The following is a 23,985-nucleotide window of genomic DNA, read 5'->3' as shown; positions in this document are numbered from 1 at the left end:
TAGCTTCTAAAATATGCAGGAGGTAGAATCCGCTGAGCTTATTCTCCCTTCCCTTGTGAAGGGTGTAGATTTTCAGAAAGTTTACTCAGAACAAGTGTATAGCTCTTATTGAAATGTTTTTCTGAAATATGCAGGTTTGTTGAAGAGGACCATATTCCGTACATAAATGCTTTTAAGCTTTTTCCAGAAGAGATGAAAGTATATGGTCGTGACAAAGGCATCTTTGCTATAGAGGTAGGTTATGTTCTTTTGTGCATTGCAGTGACTAACATGACAGCATTACAGTTGTTTCTATGTTCTCTGGTACAGTATTTGACTCTGCAGTTTTCAAACATGTCTAAAGTCTAGTTTCCCTAGTTGTAGTTTGTTTTTTTGGGTTTGTTTGTTTGTTTGTTTTGTTTTTCCGAGACAGGGTTTCTCCATATAACCCTGGGTGTCCTGGAACTCACTCTATAGACCAGGCTGGCCTCGAACTCAGAAATCTGCTGCCCAAGTGCTGGGATTAAAGGTATGTGCCGCGACTGCCCGCTTTGTAGTTGTAACTTAATGATGGGTAGATGTATTTTTTTTTTTTAATTTGCTCATATGATGGCTCTGAAAAAGATGTGGTTCTGTCCCTACTTGCACAGGAATGGCCTTGTAGGAAAGAAGAGTCATCACCTTGTGTCAGGAGAAGTTGGCTTATGTCTTCTACTTGTGTTAATGTCTCTCCTTTCTGAGACAGGGTCTCACTATATCACCCAAGCTGGCCTTGAACTCACCATCCCTCAGCCCCAGCCTGTTAAGTGCTGAGATTTCAGGCATGTACCATATACCTGCCCTCCTGTATCTTTCTCTAGACCTGTTTTTAGTAGAGATGCTTCTGTCCTTCAACGGTACATCTTCATTGATATTAGAGTACTTAACGGTTTCTTCCCCCCATGCTTCACTAGATGGTTGTAGGTATGCTAAATATTAATATTGAATATTTTCTTGCATTTCCCACTTAAGGAATTAAGTCCTAGGCTTTTGTGGCCTCGGTGGCAATGGCACTGTTTGCAGCTTAAGCGATATCTGTGGAATGCATGCCAGTGGTTTCTAGTCATGCTTGTGGCAACTTAATAAAGACAGTGTTCTTTATAAGATGTGAAATTAAGGCTAAAACATTGTAACTTTCCTACAGCCTTATATAATGGGCAAATCATTAGACCTGAGTCTAGACTGTATCTCCCATATCAGAAGTCTTCTGTGCCATGATGATTTCTCAGTCTTTGGAGGAAAAAACAGCTAAAGAGGTTCCAGATCTTTTCTTCCAAAAGCCACTATTGTACAGCAGTGTACAAAACTCCCAAGAACATGGGTCTTGAGTAAAATTGACCAAAGTGAACAGTGCATTGAGAGATATTACTTATGAAAAACAAAAACATACAACAACAACAGAAAACTCTCCAGAACTTTGGGTGAAAACAGTGAGTCTGGAATGCTTTTGCTAGAGGTTGCTCCTGCCTGTCAGCCGACCTTGACCCAGCTGGTAGGGTGCTGCTGCCAGATTGTGGCTGTGCCTATTAGCTTCATTGCTGGAGAGAAGCTGGGGCCAGTGAAATAGAAAATCCCATAGGGGATGTCCCGAGAAAGCCCACATCCTACTGACCTGAGACTGACTACTGATGGATCAAGCAGGCGAACCATGGTTACTAAGGGGACAGCCCAGAATCTGAGCAGATATCCTAATGATGTCACTATGGGTGGCAAGACATTGGCATCAGTCAGAAAGTTGATGTCTCATATCAAAAGTTAAGGCACACACTATCACATCTACTTGTCTGTCTGTCTGCCTGTTATCCATCTGTCATCTATCCATTCATCTATCTTTGTTGCTTTACTTTTATTGTTCAATCTTTCAAAGGTAGGTAGATTCCCTTCTATGGAAATAGAATTTAAGGCAAAAGAAATAAAAAAAAAAAAAAAAGATTAGGACCAAATACTTGTAAGAATTTTTTTTCTCCTCAGTTAATTCTCTTAGAAACTACTTCCTTTGTTCTGTGGTAGGTATATAAGATACTTCAGTTATCATTATTTGGTAGTACGTAATGGGGGAGGGTCTTCCCCAACCGCCTTTGGCCTCACATTTCAGAAAATCATTCTATTCAAATGCCTTGTGATGTAAAAGTATGCTGGCTTGTCAGTATGTTGATAACATACAGACAGAATTTTGAAAAAGTCCCAGTATTTCACCTCTCTTTGAAATTAATCAGGAGAACTAATTATAGTTTGTTGCCAAATCAGGGTATAGCAGGACTATAGTGGTCCAACCCCTCTAACCCAGGATTTTAGGTACCTGTGATCAGCCACAGCACAAAAATATTAGATGAAAAATTCAAAAGTAAACTCAAAAAAGAAATGTAATGGAACATTGTGTGTTTTGAGTGATATGATGGCTGTCCTGTGCACTGCTGCCAGGGTGTGAGTCATCCCTGTGCAGCCTGAACGCCTGGCATGTGACCTGCCCACTCATCACTTGGCAGCCATTTGTTACCTGGACTGTCCAGGATCAGTCACAGTGCCTAGATTCAGTAAGCAATAATGTACTTAATAATGGCCATAAGATACAGGCATGGTGATGTCAGCAGTTCAGATTGTCTAGGAGCAGCTATGAAGTGCTACTTTTAAGTGGAAAGGCCAACCCCGTTTATATCACTAAAAAGGATTTATTATTTGAGTTACGTATGAGGGGTAGGGTATGTGCCTGTGAGTGATTCTCTCTGAGGAGTCCAGAGGCATAGGATCCTTTGGAACTGTAGTTACAGGTGATTGTAAACTGCCCTATGTGGGTTCTGGCAGTCAAACTCAGGTCCCCTGGAATAACAACATGTGCTCTTAACTACTTCAACCTTCATCTTCAGCCCCTGGCACTTTAGTTACTGTCTTGCTGTTTGTTGCTGTTATGAGTTACTAATCTCTTACTGTGCTAGTGTTTGAGTTAAACCATCTCATAGATGTATATATGTATATGGAAGAAGGTAATACAAACAGGACTGGGCACTATCTGGGGGGTTTCAGACATCCATTAAGGATTTTGGAATATATGCCCAGGGATTACTGTAGTTTATAATGAAAAAGAGAAAGTAATTGATGAGGGGGCTCAGGGGCTTTGAAAGGACAATTTGAATGTCAAAGGATTAAGAGCAATCGCTGGCAAGCCACTAGAGCCCTCTGAGTAGTTTGTAAAGTAATCCTCTATTAATTCTTTAATGTGTGTACATGTATGTGTGGGAATGTGTGGGTGTGCATAGGTGCACATGTATGTGTGGGAGTTGTGGGTGTGCATGGGTGCATGGGTAACTTGCTATTTTTCTTTTTTCTAACAAGTACTGTTAAGTCAGTGGCAATAGGAAAGATGTCATATTCTGTTGTACAGTTCTTTTTGCTAGAAAAAATAATTCCAATTAAGAAAGGTCAGTGTTTCATTCATTCTTTGATAAGTAAAATTACAACTCAAAAATTGTTAAAAAAAAAAAAAACAAAACATTTATATATTCCCTTAGCCACATCTTCTTACCATTTACCAGTAAAATTTTGATCTCCATTTTTTAAAAATTATTTTTATTATTTTAAATTGCATGTATGTTTCTGTGTGTGAGTGTGTGCACATGAGTGTAAGTTGGCCTTCATGCTTTAAATAGATTCACTTTTGAGTGGCTTTTATTAATATGGGTTATCTTTGGATAGTACTAATAGTAGGATGAAAATGTATTGTTGCTACAAAAACCACACTTGAGCTACTGAGATTTCATTTTGGGTAGAGGAGCCTTTCACCAACACACACACACATAGACACACACACACATGATAAATAAATAAGTATATGCAAAATCATGCTTATGATCTAGAATGTTACATTTAAAGAAAAATCCTTTAAATCCTTACTTTCATTTCTGATATTGTAGCCACTTTGGTTTTGGGGGTTTTGTTTGTTTGTTTTTGTAGATTTATTTATTTTTATTTCCTGTCAAGGTTGTTGAAGACACTGAGCTTGCTATATTTTTGTGAGGTACTAATTTGAAGCATTGAACCAGATGAATGGGTTTGTTTTGTTTTGTTTTTTGGGGTTTTTTTTGTTTTTTGTTTTTTTGTTTTTTGTTTTTTGAGACAGGGTTTCTCTGTGTAGTCCTGGCTGTTCTGGAACTCACTCTGTAGACCAGGCTGGTCTCAAACTCAGAAATCCACCTGCCTCTGCCTCTCAAGTGCTAGGATTAAAGGCGTTCGCCAACACTGCCCAGCCGAACCAGATGAATGTATATGACTAGAAAGACAAATAAATAAGCAGGCCATGTCACATGACTGACATCTCTAAAATCTTGGTGAGCAGAAAGCAAGCTTAAAGGTGGGGTCAGTCCAAGGGCTGCCATCTTTAGTCTTTAGTGCCATTTTCCATCATGCCAAGAAAGATTGTGTTCCACATGTGTGTGCACTTGTGCTGGTGAATATCCACAGAAGAGGAGCAGAGTGTCTGCAGCTCTCACTTGACATGGAGAAAACAAAAGGAAAAATAATAGTAGAAGTTGTTATGTTTCAGGCAGCCCTGTTTTGAAATCTTTGTAGCTGATTTTTCATGCCAAGCCCATGATGTAGGTTTCATGCATTATTATTGTGGGCTTTACAGTCTCAGTCTGTGGCAGTGGTTAGATAACTGGCCTGGCACTCTTACTCTGTAGGCTGGCCAAGGCAGGCCACAGGCCATAGTTGGGAGGGACTGTGGGAATCCATGAGTGTCAGTCAGTGAGACACTAGAGAGGAGGAAGAGGTAGGAAGGACACTAAGGTAAAAGGGAGCTCCAAACTGGTCACCGGAACCAATCTCAACCCTGACGCAGAGATGGCATTAGAAACTAAAGGCCTGTAATTGAGGAGCAGGCTGGATGTCCTTGCAGGCTGGTAGTTCGAACGGGAGCTGTTCCATTTCTGGCCTGAGGCCTGGCCTGCTAGCCAGAGCAGCCACCTGAAGTGGGTCTCTTCCTGGTAAGGCAAGTTAGGGACTCTTTTCTTGGGTGAGGTCATTGGTCTAAAGGACAGAGGACACCTGCTTTCTAGCAAGCAGTACTCTAGACTTCAGCTAACTTGTCAGAATGCTGGAGAACAGCTGAACTGGGATGGTATCAGGGAGGAAACTCCATCCTGGGAGTCTTGTTTCGGTTTGGGAAAATAAAAACCCAAGCTCTTAATTTTGGAACTGACCTGGACTCCAAGTTGGTATTTTATCTTTATGTACATGTGTGTTAGGTGTGGTATGTGCACAAATGTGTATAAATGTGTGCATCTGTGTGCATGCGTGTGTAGGGGCCTGTACCCATGTACGTGCAGAGGCCAGAAGTGTCTTCCACTATTGCTCTGTGCCTAATTACATTGAGACAGGGTCTCTCAGTGAAACTGAATCTTGGAGTTTTTGGCTAGGCCAGATAGATGGTCCACCTGTCCCCACCTACTGATGCTTTAAGCACATGCACCCACACCTGCTCTCACCTGGGTGCTGGTGACTTAAACTCAGACCCTTGTGCTTGCTCAGCACATGCTCTTTCCCACTGAGCCATGGCCCCAGCCCTTCTTTATATGTCTTAAATGGCATTCCACATACCCTGAGCAAAGCCCTGGCTTTCTGGGTTTGCCTTTCAGAGTAATAAAGGTACCCGAAATCATCACATAATAGAATGCTTGCTTTGAAAAAATAATTTATTTGAAATGTTTAACTTTAGATTTAGTGGCAGAAACATTGTTTCTGGTAGTCACCTGAGCCTTGCTAAACCAGCCTGAAACCTGCTGCCCTATTCTAGTATGTGTCACTATGTTATTATCTGTTTGGCTTTCCTGGAAGGCCAGTGACTGGCCTATCACCTTTATGTTAGAATCCCTCCTTCCTCAGTCCTGGCTTATTTTCATTCCCTTCCCACCTTTCCCTCTATGGCCAGCGTGTCCTGCAGCTCATCCCCTGACCTGTTGAGCTTATGTGCTTCCTCACAGCTGCTGCTCACTGAATACTCTAGTTTTGCTTGGGCAAGGCATGTGTCCATTCTGCCAGTGCCTGAGGATATTCTGTTGTTCATTCTCCAAACAAATCGCAGTCCAGGACAGACATCAGTATCTTTATCATAGACTCATGGGAAACTCCAGTCTAAGGAGAACTGAGTAGTCACATGTGTTGGGAGCCGACTTTAGTAGAAAGCGGCTAGATCAACTTTGCAGCCATCTGGAACCATATACCCTGATGAAAGACTTGGTTTTCAAAAGCCTTTAACAGCTGAAGCACACTCTGATAAATATCTTGTTTATCCCACATAGCTTGTTTTGCTGTTTAGTGACCTCAGCTGTATGGTGCACGTGGTAAAGTGTTTTCACCTGTGTTCTCCTGCTTGTGTATATAAATACCTCAGAATTCCCTTCAATAAGAGAGACTTGAGGGAGACATGAGAAAATAGAAGAGAGACTGAATCACACCCTGTCTTGTCTCCATTCTTTGCGTCTCCTGCCCCAAGAGCCACACTCTCTCTTGACCAGAGCACTTAGCCCCAAAAGTGTTGAAGCAAAAGTGTTGAGGCAGAATGTGGGCCTCAACACACATGAGTCCACTTCTCATGCTTCCTGACATGGAACCTGACCTACGAATTATGATCTGTGAGGAAATAGCACATCCTTCAGTCAATAAGGACTATCTGTGAAGTCCAAGTATGTGACAGGCATCCACACAGCGGCTTCCTTCGGGCCCCAAGAAGGAAGCTCCCGCCCTTGATGGGGATGAAGAGAGTGATAAAGCTGTTGTAGTGTGTATTAGTTTTGAAAAACAAGGGTTTCAATATAAATTTTGTTATTCTTTGATCATGCCCATTTCTAGGGTTTCTCAAAGTAGGTTCTAGAAAGCCTGTACACATCTGGCTCCTTTAGTATTTTATAATCTTGGTTATAGAGGATATTACTTTTTGAACTGAGTTTATGTGTTGAGATGAATATCAAGAGAGTGCTTTTTAATTAGGAAATGTAGTTTTATTCTTTTTGTGTGTGGTGTCTACATATGTGTACTTATGTGTGTGGCCAGAGTCAAGTGTCTTCCCCCCTTCTCTCCCTCTTCCCCCTCCCACATCCCCCCCCCCTCAATTTTGAGAGAAAGAGTCTCTCACTTGAATAGGCTAGCTGTCCAGCAAGTCCAAGGTCCTGTCTTATTTCCTGGTACCCACTTCCAGAAATGGGGCTGAGATTACAGATGTGCACCCTGGCATTTATGTGGGTGCCAGGGATCTGAACTCAGGTCCTCATGCTTGCACTGAGCCACCTCTCCTACCCCTAGGGTTTCTATTGCTCTGATAAAATGCCATGACCAAAGCAACTTGGGGAACAAAGGGTTTTTATTTTAGTTTACAGTTCCACAGTACAGCCCATCAGGGAGCGATGTCAGGCCAGGAACAAGAGGCAGGAGCAGATGCAGAGGCCATGGAAGGGTGCTGCTTATAGCTTGCTTAGTTTGCTCTCTTATACCATCTGGGACCACCTACCCAGGGGTGATTCTACCCACAATGGGCTGGGCCCTCATTTCCCCATGTGCAGACAATAGATTTAAACACCACACACACACACACACACACACACACACACACGCACGCACGCACGCACGCACGCCCAGGAACACAATTATAAAGGATACCATTTGAGGTGTGACAGAGCTGATGGGAGGGTGATAGGAGCAACGAATGTGAGGAGAGCACAGTGATGTACATGCACCGAATGTCCTAAAGGAATATTGCGTATGCTTATGAGAGAGATTAATAACTAAAATGTAGCTGTATAAAGAGTGTGGGGAAGTAAAACCAGGTGTGCTGTTTGGCTTTTTGATTTTGTTCTTTAGGAACCTCCATATTGCCTTCCACAATGGCCACACTAATTTACACTCCCACCAATAGTGTGTAAGGGGCCCCACCTACCCCTATCCTTGCTACATTTTGTTGATTTTGTGTGTGTCATTAGCAGCAATATTAATTATTGATTGTAATAAGAGAGACTAAGCATTTTGATTTGTGTTTCTCTGATGTTTTGAGAGACATGTTCAGTAGATGTCAAATTCAAGCTACTTTCTTTCAGTATAAATAAAAGTGTTATTTCTTTGATTTTAGGTCTGTTTGACTTTAATCCACATAGTTAATTGTACATATTTATGAGGTATGATCCTTCAGTACGGATGTGCAGTGTGTGGTGATCACATGGGGTAACTGGCACGTCTGTCTTTGTGTTGGGAACATGGAAGTCCTCTCTACTGTCTGCTGTCAGGTGCACAGTGTTTGTTCTTGAAAGCTGCTCTGCTGCGCACTGACAGACGCTCAAGCCTCTGGCCATCCCTGTTCCACTCTCAACCTCCTCAGCTTCCTTCCATGCAGGAGAACGTGCCGTAGCATCTCCTGAGCCTGACTTTAATACCATGCCAGTCCAGGCCGCTGCAATTACAGGATCTCATCTTTCATGGCTGAACATATCCTGCTGTGGCTGTAGGCCACGTTTTACCTCCACACGTGGGCTGCAGTAAGTGTGCATATGTGTCTCTAATGTCGCTTTCTTTCTCATGGTGCGCTCTACTGTGTGGCTTGCTGACTCGAGTGCTGAGCGTTCTGGTTTTGGAGTTTGGTGTTTTCTTTTGATGTTTGTTTTCCAGACAGGCCCTTTTGTTGTCGCAAAGGCTGACAACCTCAAACCCACAGTCTGTCTCCCTGTCTCAAGGTACAGAGTGACACTGTACCAGCTTCTATGTTTATTTCCATGATGGCTGTTCCAGTTTACACCGCCAAGACAGAGTAGATGAGTTCAGTTCATCAACTGGGGCTTTTGTTTTTGTTTTTTTCCTGGGTGGGTGGGTGTTGTTTAAGATTTTTTTCTTCGGGCGGTAGTGGCGCACGCCTTTAATCCCAGCACTTGGGAGGCAGAGGCAGGCGGATTTCTGAGTTTGAGGCCAGCCTGGTCTACAGAGTGAGTTCCAGGACAGCCAGGGCTACACAGAGAAACCCTGTCTCAAAAAAACAAAAAACAAAAAACAAAAAACAAAAAACAAAAAACAAAACCAAAAAAAAAAAAAGATTTTTTTCTTCATGTACCATCTTATAAAAGAGAAGATATGTTTTCATCTTTTTAGTAGTCATCCTTACTCAGCTGAGATGTTTTTATTGGTTTTTCCTTTGCATTTCTCAACAGCTGGTGGTGGTGAGTGTTTTTCATGCGTGTGTACGTTTTCATGCATACATTACCCATTTGTAGGTCATTTGAGTTGTTTGATTCAAATCACTTGCCCATTTAAAAATTGGTTGAATCTATAATTTTCTGCTATTTCCTTCTTTATGTAGTCTAAGCATTTATCTCTTGTCAGATAAATAGTTCAGAAGTGTTCCCTTTCGTTTTATAGGTTGCTTCTTAGTTCTGCTGTTTGGAGTCTGATGTAATTCTGTTTATCTATTTTTGCCTTAGTTGCCTATGCCTTTGATGTCATATCCAAAAAAAAAAAAAAAAAAAAAAAAATCTTTGTTCCAACTAATGCCCTGAAGTGTTTCTCTTTGGTTTTAGAATCTACTTAATTTTAAGTCTTTGATCCACTTTATCCACTTTGAGTTGCTTTTTTTTTTTTTTTTTTTTTTTTTTTGTTATTGTTTTGATTGTTGTTTTTTGGGGTTTTTTTGTTTTTGTTTTTTTGGGTTTTTTTGTTTTTGTTTTTTTGTATTCAGGTCTCCAGTTTTCCAGGTCCCATTTATTAGCACCTGTCTTTTCCTCACCACTTGGTTCTGGTATTGCCATCAGAAACCAGTTGGCTGTTGATCATAGATTGCTTCTGTGTCCCACTTGCTTGTACAGATCCCTGAGCTTTCTCTCCACACAGCTTTATCTTCTCTGGTATCTGCCTGTGAACTATAGTCATTTAACTTCTGGGAATCTACTCCTAACACCTGGCTCCACCAGACCATAGGGCTGTTGTACCCCAGTTCCTTGTGGTATTGGACAACTGCTCTAGCAGTAAGCTGGGTTCCTTGGGTTCTTTGCTCAGGGTTCTAGTTCAGTGCAGCTTGTTGTCCCTCACCTGAAAATTCCTTTGCTTATCCCTTCCACTTCTCTGTTGTTTAAGGTAGAAGATCACTTCTCAAGAGTAATTAATCTCCCAGGGCAGAAACTGGAGTGTTCCAATGTTGGGTTTTAAACATATAGAATGGAGTCAGTGTTCAGATGCTGAACAATTCTTTCCTGGATGCCTATAGGCAACTCAATGCTTACTCATTCTTAGATTTTAAAATCCTAATTGTAATATAACTGAGCATCGTCACTAGTGTTACCTTTTCATAGTCAAGACATCTCCTGCAAAGGTTCAGCTGAGTGGTAGAGCACTTACCTAGAAAACTTTTCCTTAAGTAGGGTGTGGTTTTGGAGGCCATGGTTTTGGATATGTAGAATACTTGTTTTAAAATCCCTCCTATCAGCCATGTTTTCTTTCTTCATTAGTATTTTAATTTTTTTAAAGATTTATTTATTTATTTATTTATTTATTGTATGTGAGTACATTGTGGCTACCTTCAGACACACCAGAAGAGGACATCATTACAGATCTCATTACAGATAGCTGTGAGGCACCATGTGGTTGCTGGGAATTGAACTCAGGACCTCTGGAAGAGCAGTCAGTGCTCTTAACCACTGAGCCATCTCTCCAGCCCCATTAGTATTTTAATTGACAATCATGATTACATAAATTTAAGAAATCCATCATGTGACCTACAGTTCCTTGTTTCTCTCCTTCTTCCCAGTACTTAGCTTCCGGTAATTATCATACTACTCCCATCTTCTGTGAGTGTAACTTCTTAAAAATACAACATGCAAGTAAGAAAGGCTTTTTGTGACTTATTTCACTAAGCGTAATATATTCTGGACTCACTCATATTATCATGAATAGTTGAATTTCCTTTTCTCTTAAAGCTGAATGTGTTTGTTTCATTTCATTTACGTTGCTTGATAAAATATACTAATAACTAATTTAGAGGAAAGGGTATTTATTTTGGCTTACATTTTCAGGATATAGTCTGCTATTGTGGGGAAGCCACAGTGACAGGAGCTTGGAGCAGCTCTTCACATTACATCTGTAATTGGGAAATGAGGGGATAAATGCATACGTGCTACTTGCTTATTTACTTACGTGTACTCAGCTGGACTTCTCTAATCTTATACAGTTCAGGACCTTTTGCCTATGGAGTGGTTCCATCCACAGTGGACTGACTCAGTCTTCCCACATCACTTAATTAAGACAGTCTCTAATAGACATGCCCACAGGTCAAGTCAATGTAGAGAATCCCTCAATGAGACCTCTTCCCCAGTTTCTAGGTTATATAAAGTTGACTATTGAAGTTATCCATCACACTCCACTTCTTGTCAGTTTGACATACCAAATATCACTTTTAAGCCATAACCTTCCACATCTTGTCCCCAAAGTCTCTTTTTAAATATTATGTAAAATGTAGCCCAACTTTAAAAGTTCAAAGTTTCTTAACTATGGGCCCCTGAAAAATTAAAAACAATTTACATACTTCCAATATATAATGACAAAGTGAATAATTAGGACATTACAGGGAAAAATCAGATAAAAACAAAACCAAAATCCAGCAAATATCACATTCTATAGCTCAGTGTGTAGCATCTGGGGTTTGTCTTCAGGGCTTCAAGGAACCTTGGCAGCCTAATCTTTCCAGCTTTTTAAGACAGCCAGGGCTTCAGCTTCACTGGGCCTCTTAGAGCCTTGTTGCAGGAACCCTGACCCTGCTGCACAGTGCCAGCCTCAGCTATTCTCTAGGAGCCCCCCAATCTTGCATCTTTCATGACTTCAAACCTAGTACCATAGGCGGGGCAGTGGTGGTATATGCCTTTGATCCCAGCACTTAGGAAGCAAAGGCAGGCGGGACCTCCAGGTTTGAGGTCAGCCTGGTCTACATAATGAGTCCCAGAACAACCAGGACTGCACACACACACACACACACACACACACACACACACACACACACACTGTCTCAAAAGAAAAGAAAGAAAAATCTAGTACTTCCTAGAACTGAAATTACAGATGATTATGTGCTGCCATGTGTTGTTTCCAGTGCGGAGCCTTTTCCTTTAATATGGTTTGATTACATTTATTTGGGGGTTGGAGGTGTACTGTGCCATGGTGCTTATATGGTGGTCAGAGAACAAATTACAGGAGTTAGTTTTCTCCTTTTCTTTTGTTGAGAAAAGGATCATGCTGTTTATCAGACTTGGTGGCAAGTTCCTTTACCATCTCATACATCTCTCTGGCCCTCTTGGAGAGCTTTTGAAAATAAGCAGTCTTTTAGGAATGATTTTAGATTTATAGGAAAAACCATAATCCTAAAAACAATCCAAAGAACACCCATATTCTGACCTTTACTCAAATTCACCTATTGTTAACATTTTTGTTCTTTTGGAAGTACTGGTTGTCTCTATCTGTCTACCTGTGTAGCTACATAATTCTACTTCTGAGTCACTGAGGGAAGTTACAGCCATGGTTTCTTGCCCCTAAGTACTTTAACACACTTTTCTTAAGACTAAGAATATTCTGTTACATGCTGCAATTTACCTACAAATTTTTATTCTCTTAAGAACTGTGTCATATAGATGTGCCATAATTTAAATAGTTTTCTCTTAATATAAGCTTTGTGTTTGGGGAGAAAAGGCTAAAGAAGCCAGCTGGCTAATAAAAAACTAAAATTAAAAGACATCTATATATCTACAGTAGAAAAATTGATAAAATATGTTGTTTTTATCGACTACATTAAACAAATGTGGAAATGAATATAGACTATAGCTACAAGGAACTTGTGTGAATCTAAGAAACATGATGAGTTTAGAAAGCAAGATTTGGAGAAGTCTGTATAAAGGGATCCTATTTATTAGTATAAGTCATTGATGGTTCAAATTCAGGATACCAGGAGACTGCCTCCAGTGGACAGAGGGCTTGGTAGGAAAGGTGCACACTGGGTGCATCCCTAAGGATGATGTCCTAGTTCCTGAGCACATAGTAGGTTCATGGGCGTCCACTTTCCTATCTTATGTCAAAAGTGCTAATATAGGAAATGTATTCTTCTTTGTCTCTCAAAAGTTTAAAGGCAGCCAGAGGATGCTAAGTGGAATTTCTTAAAGAGAAGACTCAATGGCAGTTTGTGGTACAAGACTGTTTCTTTGTCTTACATCTCCAGCTGTGAGGCATAAATTCCATGAGTTGGGACTGTATTTACTGACTCAGTCCTCAAAAACTGTGTGAATGGACTCAGTTGTGTGGTTGATCAAATGATGAGAGATGAATATGAAACAAAATATATTTAAGCACTGCTTTTGAGATCTTTTTCCACACAAACCAGAAATTTCTAGACTGATTCTGATGCAATCATTGCATGATATACCAGAAGTCCATTAAATAGTATTATTTAAAAAAAAAAAAAAAAGAATTCCATTAAGTTTGGTTAGGAAATACCTTTGTATATAGCTTCTGTTTACAAGCTGGGGTATTTATTTAACAGTAAGAATCATGGGCGTGTCGGTATCAGTTGTGAGATAAATCATCCTATCAGTTAATGTGTGCTCCTCACCAGCAGTGCTCAAATAGGGCGTCTATGGGGGGACATTTAGATTGCTTTTGGGAGAGCCATACCTCACTGCCAAATGAAACTGGTGATTTCATGTGGATTAGCTGTGATTTAGTTTGATCCTGACCTACTACACCCTAGTACCCAGTGTACTCAGCCCAAGGTTCTCTCCTCCCTGCACTACCTGGGGAAGAGACTAGAAACTTGCTTTGCTCTTGATATTGACAGGCGTGAATCTGCTGAAAAAAAAAAAAAAAGTCACTCAGCTCTTCCAGAATCAGTCCTAAGAGGGGGCCAGCTGCTCCCGAACACCAGTTCTTAGTTTCTTAGTATGAGGCTGTGACGTTGGAACACAGGTCCAACAACAATCAGCATGTCCAGAAGGTTGTTCCCAAGTCACCAGCTCGTACAGTGGCAAGTCCTCTTTGGTCCTCAGCTCCTAATTTGTATTTGCTCACAGGGCTTAGATTTGCTTGTATAAATGTTTCTGAAAAACTCTCACTCCCCTACCTCCACCCCCAGGGGGTGGGGAACCAGGTTGTATTCCATATACACACTGCATTCACCACCATGACCTGATGAACATAGGAAGTATCTTTTGTTACTACACAGTAAATGTGTAACCATTAAGATAATTCTAGCAGTCTAAAATTGGTTGGTGAACTCTTTTATGAATCATAATATATGTGTAATTCATTTTATCCTTTCTCCATAAAGAATACACATTATGGTACTTTGTCTTTTATTGTGATTGTCAGTTTTCTTGGGACAAAAGTCTTGTAATAAATTTATATTCACAGGTGCATCTAGAGCTCGCCAGCATCTTCTTAGCTGAATTTCAGCTTCATAACAACAGTAGGCAGGGTGTGGCCCACACCTCTTTAATAGCCGAGCAGGAAGTCAGCTCTGACAGGGTATTGTAATCTGCTTTATCACGGGAGCCTGATGTTGTGTAACAGAAACTCCAGCTTGTCCTCGCCTGTCCTAAAGCATTGCTTCATGAAGGGAAATAAACTCACTGGAATATTTGTGAAATTCAATTAAAATGCTTTCCCAAGCACTATGTTTTTAAATGCATGCTGGGACAATTTATTATAGCCTTGTGGTCTTTTACAAAACATATTAATTGAGTGATTTCTTCAGTTGTAATTAAATGGAGCTATGTTACTCTAGAAGCCCTGTGTCACATCTGTATCAGGTGGAGTAGTGGCCTAACCCTAGCCCTTTATTTTTCCAGGAGAAGGGGAAGGTCTGTCTGCTGCAATGCTGTGTTTGTTTAATGGACAGGCTGCTTTCCTTCACTGTGTGCTTTGCCTCTGCTCACAAAAGTGCATTCACTCCACTATAGTATGTTGAAACTTTTCAATGGAAACGGCTTTTCACTAACAAAGGAAGCATTTTCTCCCCCTTCCCATGTCTTAGTTTTCCCCACAAAGTCTTGGCTTCTCCTGCTGCTGTACCTCCACCAGCAATGACAAAAGGTGCAATTGTGCTCGGAGATGGCCATGAAGATAATGTCACTGGAGTTTGTGTGGGCTCCTGGGGACTGTTTTTCTTCTGTGTTTTGTTCTATTTTTGTTATTTCAGAAGGTTTAGTATGCCTTAAGAACACCAAGAACAACACCCTCCCCCACCCCCCAAAAAAGGGCTTTAGAAATCCTTTTTAAATCTTTATCTGACAGGAGCTGCTTCCTTCCATTAGATGTTCTATTAGCTCTTAGGGAGGAGCCTCTGCCCAGGGAACAGCAGGTTTGAAGAAATCCACCTAGACATAGGAATGGAGTGAGATCCTGAGAGTGGTGAGTGGGTTGCTTTCTTGCAGGCAGGCCAAGAGCGTTTCAGTGTCTGACGTGAGGGCAGCAGACAGTGTATGTATTAAGCTTCGTTACCTCCCTTCATCTTCTTTTCTGAGTCGTGACTCCAGCCCCAAGCTGGCAGCCTTCATGCTGTGTCTATTTACTTAATTAACTTGAAGATAACGTGTCTATGTCTACATCTTTCTTGGTTTTTCACTTAAGGTTCTGGGCAGTGGTGCTGATTCTGAAGCACCATTTGCTTCTAGCAAAAATCCTTTAGGTTTTCCTATAGTTAGGCTGAACACCTAGTCTTCATCTTCGGGGGCACTGTGTCCACCCAACAGTCAAGCCGTCAATGGAACCAAATCATAGGACCCAGCCACGCTGGCCTCCATTAGATACAGTTCAGCTGATGAGTGACCTACCTTTTGAGCCATGATTCTTTTGTATATTTATAAATAGACAGTAGGTGGTGTACATTTTCAACCACAGTTCTTGGCAGTCTTTCTAAAGCTTCCTCTCAAGATTCAGCCATCTTGTCATTGCTCACTAGACTCAGCAAGTATGGATAAAGAAGCTACCAGAAAGTCTTTCTGAAGTACAAACACACGTTCTGAATACTGATAAGCAGCGTTCTCCTCTTCCCTCCAAACAAGCAGAGGAAAAAGATGTAATGCCGGTTCAGCCAAACCCTCTGAGTGGCACTCTGCCAGGATGATTCATTTTGCCTTGGAGCAATCTTACACCCTTTGTGAAACTAGGTCTCTTGGTTGAAGGAAGAAAAAGACTCCTCCAGAGCTGTCAGTCACTGCTTAAGCACCACCAAATGAAGTCCTTAGTGGATCAAGTTTAATATACCCCGAGTGTCCAAACCTTCCTCTAGATCTGTTCTCCATGCCACTCAGTAAGTCACCTGTGTCCCTGGAGCATGGTTGTGCAATCTTGTTAGAGTAATAATCTGACAGCTTGAAATTCCCCTGGGGGAGATGAAGGTAAGTGTGGTGATTACAGGTGTGCTCAGCCTCGGTTCCACTCCTCCCTTGAGGATCACAACTGCTAGACATCGTGAGGAGCCAGCTGATGGCTTCTGGTCCTGGCCTCCCACATCTTAAAACATCACCGGTATGTGTGTGTGTGTCTCAAGCTTTACAGTAAAGCCAACTGAGGATTCTGCCATTCCAGAAGACAGAGGAGAATGGGAAGCTGCTGGCTGTGTCTGTTACTTTTGCTTTCTCCTGCCACTGGCACATGTGCTCTCTAGGGATCCATAGAGACTCCACAAATCCATTAGAGTGATTCAAACTTTAAGATACATAAGACAATGGCACACACCTGTCACTCAGAAGGATGAGGCAGGGGAATTTCGAGATCTGAGCCAGTCTGGGCTACATAACAAGTTCTGAGACAACTTGTACTATTTAGTGAGAGACACCGTCTCAAAAAGATACAATAAGTTCTGGAGTAGTTGTTAAGCCTGTGTCTTCTCAGACCCAGACTGAGTCAGGAAATCTGGTTATGAGATCTAAACAGACGCCTCAGTAATAAGCATTTTGCTGGTGGTTCTGGGAGAGATGTTACTTTGCACATTGCACAGGAGTCTTATCTCTCTGCTCTATCCTTCCTTTGTATTCCACACTGAGCCATACAGAGTTTGAGGTTAGTAGTTGAGAATCAGCAGGTAACCCAAGGGTCAGTGGGAAGCAAAATGCCTCTGCGCCTTACTAAACAAGAAAAGCTCCTTTTCTTTGTGATGGGCCCCTGAAGCTTCTGCTGTGTCAGGACAGGAACGAGGGTTGATGCTGACACAAGTCTTTATCCCATTTGAGGCACCGAGGGAAACATGTCTTCCTCCTCTGGACTCACTGCATATTAATCAGTTGCACTGACCAGAGTCTGCAGCTATATTTCCGGTCTCATTCAGTATGAGTTTGTCATCGGGGAAGAAAGACCCATATCTTGGTGTTACACAGCTAGCAGTTGGTTTCACATCTCTACTGAAGTATGCTCCCACTGCTGACATAAGATCTGGGTGACTCTTGAGTGGTATAAATTTTACACATGTTGTTTTTTAAAAAATGTCGTTACTGTTATAACCTAAGCAATAAATATTATTGGCAGATAGCATATGAGAGACGGAGATGACAGTTTGTCCGGGATGTTTTAACACACAGGAGAACTGTCCAAGTAGAAATATAAAACAGGCTGTTGGGATGAAAGCCCAGCGTTACAAAGATGGCTAAGATAGAAGCCCTTCACATCTCAGTCATGACTTTTTCTTGAGGGTTTTGGTGTGTATGTGAGCGTGTGCATGAGCATGTACAGTGTCTTACTGTAGCCCTGGCTGGCTCTGACTTCACAGAGATGGGCCTGTCTCTGCCTGCTGAGCATTAAGGTTGTACACATGCCTGACTTTTGTGGCTTTGTCGCATTGTCTTCAGTATAATATTCTGTAGTGCTGAAATGTATGATTGCATACTAGTTATATAATCAAACTTAAATGTTGCTGAAATATAGTTATAATTTAAATATATAGCAATGATGAAACTGTTTTAAAAAATAATGGAATGACATTGAATACCCTTTAGTCATCTTTAAAAACATTTTAGGTAATTCATAAATTTAAAAATTGGCCCTGTCTAAAAATAATATTACACAAGGGTGCTAGCTCACACCTGTAATTTTAACACCTACCTTGGGAGGTAGAGGCAAGGGGATCACAAGTTTGAAGCCATCCTGGGATACATAGTGAATGCAGGCCACCTTGGACTGCAAAGCAAAGTAAATACTTAAATAGGAAAATATAAAAGCAAAATCTAAAATGCCTGATTGAGATTAGATAAATTTAAAATCTGAATTTTAGTGTAAATGAATAGCTTAACATTATGTGTATTTATTTTCTCCTCGGTTCATATTTGGAAAGATGGTGACCGATTCATGACCAGCTGTTGAGACTGATGGATCAGCTCTTTGTGTGGCAGTTTTGAAAACACACTTAGTCCTATTAGCCTGCCAAATTGCTGCTCATTAACGACCTGTTTGTCAGGAATTTGTCATCTATTAAATCACTTTTTGAGCGAGGTGGTTATTTTTCTAAGGGGACATGTACTGCTCTAGTGTCTTGCTTACAGGTAAGAAGTATTCACTTATGTCTCCTCCTTGCCTTGTTTAAAAGGATTAGGGCTGCCGTAAATCCTGTCAGCCATGCTAAAATTGTCTTAACTTCAAAGACACTCCATGCTCTGCAGAGAGAAACAGAATTCTAAATGAATTATTGTTTTTCTAAGGAAATAGACACTTTCCTTCCAAAGATGAATGAGAATTTGTTTTCCTTTTTTTCTCTCTTTTAAATTAGCAAATTAGAATACAGTTAATAGTATTTTTAGCATATAAGTAGAATTATTTTACCTCAACATTAAAAGGATTTTAAAAGAACATATTGCCACTTGGAATTGACAACAGTCTTTTTGTATTCCCCAGCTGTGGATTAATTATGTGTTGATAACACATTAAATGATAATCATGTTAAAATAAATACAATACCAAGATGACTGCAGCTTCATGGAAAGCCCAGTCAGCATAGGTGTGAAGTACAGAAGTCAGCACATAACTGCATCCTGTACACCTACTCCCCAACCCTTGTGAGGTGTTACCTCAGCCTTTTCAGCTCTTCTGTGGAAGAGCTGAATCTAACAACAGGAAATTTCATAAAGAAATCATAATTCTCCAAGTTGGCTCCTGAGCACGTTCACACATTTAGAAGGTGGGAAAGGTGTGACTCGACACAACTCTGAGTCACAATAAGCTCAAAGTAGGGAGCAATTGTTTCTTTAACCAAGGGAGAAGCTTTTAATGGTTAGCCCCCTAAAAGTAGAATGCCTGGAGCTGGAGGGGTAGTGCAGTGGAAGAACATGTGTCTCCCCCCCTCCCCCATCCCCCTCCCCCCAAAAAGGAAGCAGTGGAGTGCCTGCTTGGAAAGCTGGGTGGGCATCGTTCTAGGTCTGCAGGGAGGCCAGGCATTTTCCCACCCCACAGGGATTTGGACATTTCTTTTGAGTACTCTCTTTAGTTTCTCTCACAAAGCTGATCTACTAAGTAGTTCCGTGCAAAGCCATTTGCTTAGCTGGTAGTGTCTTCACCTCCTCCCCCTTTCGTTTTTTGCTGAGGTAGCTGAGGCCTGGGAAATGCACATGTCATAGAGTGGGTACAGCACAATGGGTTCCTTCCTCTAACCATGAGCAGGCTCACCATGGAGTAACAGTATCCTCACTTAACTATGCAGAAGACCAGGTCCCAGACTCTTGTTGAGTCCTTTTCTTACATCTGACATCTTTCTTTGGAAATAGTTTAAAAACTCGCATTGTTGCGTGTAGAGTAGGCATCTTATTGCTGATTCATGTTGCATTGTAAGATACCCAGATCCACTCATGTCTCATCCCTGACAGGCATTCATGGAGTTTCCTGCTTGGGTTTTTACAGTCTCATTATACAATTCTAGTATGTGCTCTCAACAGGCTTGCAACATTTCTGTCAAGAACAGCTTAGCAGGGTCCCCACTTTAATAAAAACCTGGGGTTTCCTGAAATCCCATGAAATACTTGTTCATATCACTAGGCATGTTCATAAGCTTCATGTGGACAAATTATATGAAAAAACAAAACAAGGACAGAGTATGTTCTCAAGAAAACTCCAGACTTTTCTAAAATTTCAAACAGGATTGTATATGCCTTTATGTGGAGGCGTTAGTATGAAGTTGAGCTGCAGATTTTTAGCTTGTAGACTTAGACCTTGGCATTATCTCCCTCACAGAAGCACAGATATTAGATCAGCATGGGCTGCACCTGTGTGATTTGACCATGCATGGGGAAGCACAGGAGAAGAGGGGAGATGGTTGTGTGTTACAGCAGTTATGAGAACACTGTGACATGAATTGATTGATTGATTGATTGATTTGTGATACTGAGAATCGCACTACAATCTTGCTAAGGCTTGACAAGACTCTGTCACTGAATTGTCTCTTACCCAGTGTGTCTTTAGATGAGTCTCACTTTATCTTCCTCCAGATCTGAGGCAAGAAGTAATGATTTCACTATATTATGAGCAAGGCCAGGATGATCTTTATGAGCCAAGCAGAACTATGTGGCATTTTAATTTAATATCACTGTTGTTTTAAAATTTGGGTGTTGGAGAGATGGCTCAGCAGTTAAGAACTCTAGCTGCATTTCCAGAAGACCTGGGTTCAGTTCCAGGCATGACATGGCAGCTCACAACTATCTGTAACTCCAGTTCTAGGGGATCCAGCACCCTCACACAGGCATACACAAAGGCAAAATACCAATGCACATAAGATAAAAGTAAATAAAACTACCAAATTAGTATAGTAAGGATCTTTCATATTTTTCTCTATAATCTAAATTTTATTTAAAGAATACATAAACTTTTTTTTTTATGTGACTGGATCTCACTATGCAGCCTTGGGTGGCCTGAAGTTTACTGTGTAGGCCAAGTTTGCCTTGAACTCACAGAGATATGCCAGCCTCTGACTTCCAAGTGCTGGGGTTAAAGGTGTGCACTGTCATACTTAACCTTATAAATATATAATACTTTTATTACAGTTATTTGTGTATCTTGTAAGGGGAGGTGCAGGTGTCATGGTGCACATGTTACATGGCATATGTGGACCTCATAGGACAACTTGCAAAGCCAGTTCTTTTCCCTCTGTCATGCAGGTCCCAGGGGTTGAACTCAGGCCATCAAGCTTGGTAGTGAGCACTTGTACCCACGGAACCATCTTCCTAACCCACATACTGCTCTTAATAAAAGATTGATTTATTTATTATGTGTGCGTGTGCATGCAGGTGCCCATGGAGACCAGAAGAGGGTATTGACTCTCCAGGAGTTGGAGTTACAGGTGATTGTGAGTCACCTGATGCAGGTGCTGGGAGCTGATCATTGGTCTTATGCAAGAGCAGCAATGCTCTTTACTGCTGAACCATCTCTCTAGCCACCCCCCCCCCCTTCTACAGATTACTTTTAAGTCAGAAAATATCTTTAAAATAATTTTCAGAAAATCTTTAAATAATTAATATTGCAAAAATTACTATCTTGATTATGTCTTTTTAAAATTTCAGACTTGGCCTGACTATGAAGACATCTATAAAAACATGATTGAAATCGCCATATTTTTAGATTTGCCTCGTTTCCCAGACATAACTGAAGACTGCTACCTACATCCCAACACCTTGTGTATGAAATACTTACTGGAGGTCAATCTCCCTGGTGAGCTGTGCTGTGCTGTGCATGGGGAGGAGGCTTAGCTGCTAAGTTAAGCAGAACAGTAGGGCCTTTCTTTCAGCTGCAGACTACTTAAGCCACCTGAAGGAGTTCATAGTAACAGGAACTTAATTCAAATGCTTTCTTAATATAATTCACACCATAGAACACAGTTAAAGGGATACTGCTCATACACAAAGTTCTACCTTTGTGTGGCTTATGCTTGGGAGAACTTCTGTGGCTTCTGTGGCAAGTTGACTAAGTGCAGGCAAAGTATCTCAGTATGGGCTACTGATGACCTGCATGGAAAAGCTGCTCTATCCACCCGAGAACATTAGTACTGCATAGTGACTTCTAATTAAGACCAAAAATACCAGCCAAAGATGATGTCAGCCTTTGAGAGTGGAGGAGGAAGACCCAGAGTTCAAGGCCAGACTAAGCTAGCAAGGAGACCTGATTCAGAACAGCTTCAGCAGTCCTCAAGGCTCCTTCCCATAGTACTTGTAGCCTGATAACATTCACAAGCTCCAGTTTCCAAAGCCATGGAAAACAGTACAGACAACATGGTGAGCTTTTTAGGCCACCTCATGCAGAGCACATGTGTCAGGTTATCTTGGTGCAGCCTGTAACACTAGCCAGTCCTGAATTTCATACTGGACTAGAAATACAGGAAGCCTAGGACTTTTATTGTCTGCCTGATGGTTTGTTTTGTTTTGTATTTTGTTTGTGGAGGGAGATTGTTGGATCAGGGTATGTTTATGTAGCCTGCAGGCTCACTATATAGACCAGGCTAGCCTTGAACTCATGGAGCTCTTTCTGCCTCTGCCTCCTACATGCTGAAGATGATAGGTGTCAGTCACCATAGTCAGCCTTAGAGTGACTATCGCTGAGTTATCACAGTGCATGTCATTTTCCCTTGCCTTGCTCTATTATAGATGGCCTCTGTTGAGTTCCTAGCATAGCAGGTGAGGGAAAGCAGTACGGAGTAGACAGTGACAAGCCCTGCATGCTGGGATTCAAATTACAAACCAGCCATTCAATTAGGAGTTCTTGGGGAGCTGCCTTAGCATGGAGGCAGGTCTGACTAGGAAAGCCTGCTGGTGTTACACAGAGCTCCTTAGAAGCCATTGGTATAGCTATGACCTGTGACCTGAGAACCAGCCAAGAGAAGCTTGTGATGTGAAAAGGGAAAGAACTGCTGAGGTGAAGGGACCAAAGAGCTGTGTAAGTAGAGGCAAGGGATAGTGCAGGCTTCGGGAGCATCTGAGACCTGTGGGGCTGGGAGCTAAAAGTTTTAATGGGTTCATGCCATCAGGAGTCTGAGATGACTGGTTCCACCTTATGATCAGAAGAAGGGAGGGAGCCCAGTTCAGGAGGGAGGCAAGGACACTCAGTAATGGAGAGGACAGATCAGATGGGTGTCAGTCAACGCTGATCTGAGTGCTTAAGGCAGGTTTGTTCATGTAATGTTCATAACCATCAAGAAGACACTGTGGTAGCTCATACTTTAGTGTAACACATCTGAGGTCACACGGAGCTAGTCCAAGTGACAGGGCTCACCATCTGCTTTCTCCTGCACCGTGTGCTCCCTGGAGGAAAGGAGTCTGTAGATCAGACCCGTGTCGTGTCCATTCTGTTAGGAGAGGCTGTGCTGCACCTCTTCTATGTAGGTCAGTGAGGAATTTGCTTAATAACTTATAGAGTTTTCAAAGTATAACTCTGTATAATCTTATTTTATCTCACTATATTCTCTCATAACCTGCCTAACAAGGATGATATTGCTAGGTTTAGGGGTTTATGCCTATAATTCCAGACCTCAGGAGGCTGAGGCAGGAGGATCATGAGTTTGAGGCAAGCCTAAGCTACACAGAAAAATACTGTCTTTAAAAAAAGAAAGGTGAGGGAGCTGAGGCTGTGTGACTCTAATCATGTGGCTGCTGATGAGAAGCAGAGTGCAGGTCCAAGGGCTTCAGGTCCCAGGTCTCACACTATTCAACCTTTAAGCTGCAGACACAGCCTATGCTGAGTGCAGAACTTCTCTGGGAAAACAAAACATCTAACTAAGAGCTTTCAGAGCCTCCAGAGCTCTCTGAATTCCCGGAGAAGGTTGACCTTATAAGGAGGTGAGTGTGCCTTGCTGTAGAGACACAGATGAGGGACATGTATGGGGCAGCACAAAGCTGGTGTGTGCCTGTCTGCAGGAGACCCAAATGTGTCTCGCTCATACATGTTTTAGGGCGTCCAGTAGGCCTTGCCGAAATTTGCCCATTACTATTTCACAATGGCCTCATTTTTTTA

The 23,985-nt window shown here is 41.6% G+C and overlaps 1 protein-coding gene across 4 annotated transcripts in view; it reads left to right on the top strand.

Moving 5' to 3' along the window:
• Positions 1–23,985, top strand: part of Taf1b (TATA-box binding protein associated factor, RNA polymerase I subunit B) — a 59,241-nt gene that overhangs the window by 23,080 nt on the left and 12,176 nt on the right. For all 4 annotated transcript variants that reach the window (XM_034514609.2, XM_034514610.2, XM_034514608.2 and 1 more), the window contains exons 8-9: positions 135–234; positions 21,546–21,693. In XM_034514609.2, the coding sequence (XP_034370500.1) occupies positions 135–234; positions 21,546–21,693 (248 nt within the window). The remainder of the gene's footprint in view (positions 1–134; positions 235–21,545; positions 21,694–23,985) is intronic.

This window comes from Arvicanthis niloticus, chromosome 11, assembly GCF_011762505.2.
Source record: "Arvicanthis niloticus isolate mArvNil1 chromosome 11, mArvNil1.pat.X, whole genome shotgun sequence".
Taxonomy (NCBI): Eukaryota; Metazoa; Chordata; class Mammalia; order Rodentia; family Muridae; genus Arvicanthis; species Arvicanthis niloticus.
Note: the sequence above shows the minus strand (reverse complement) of the source record. Positions and strands in the feature narration are given on the sequence as shown.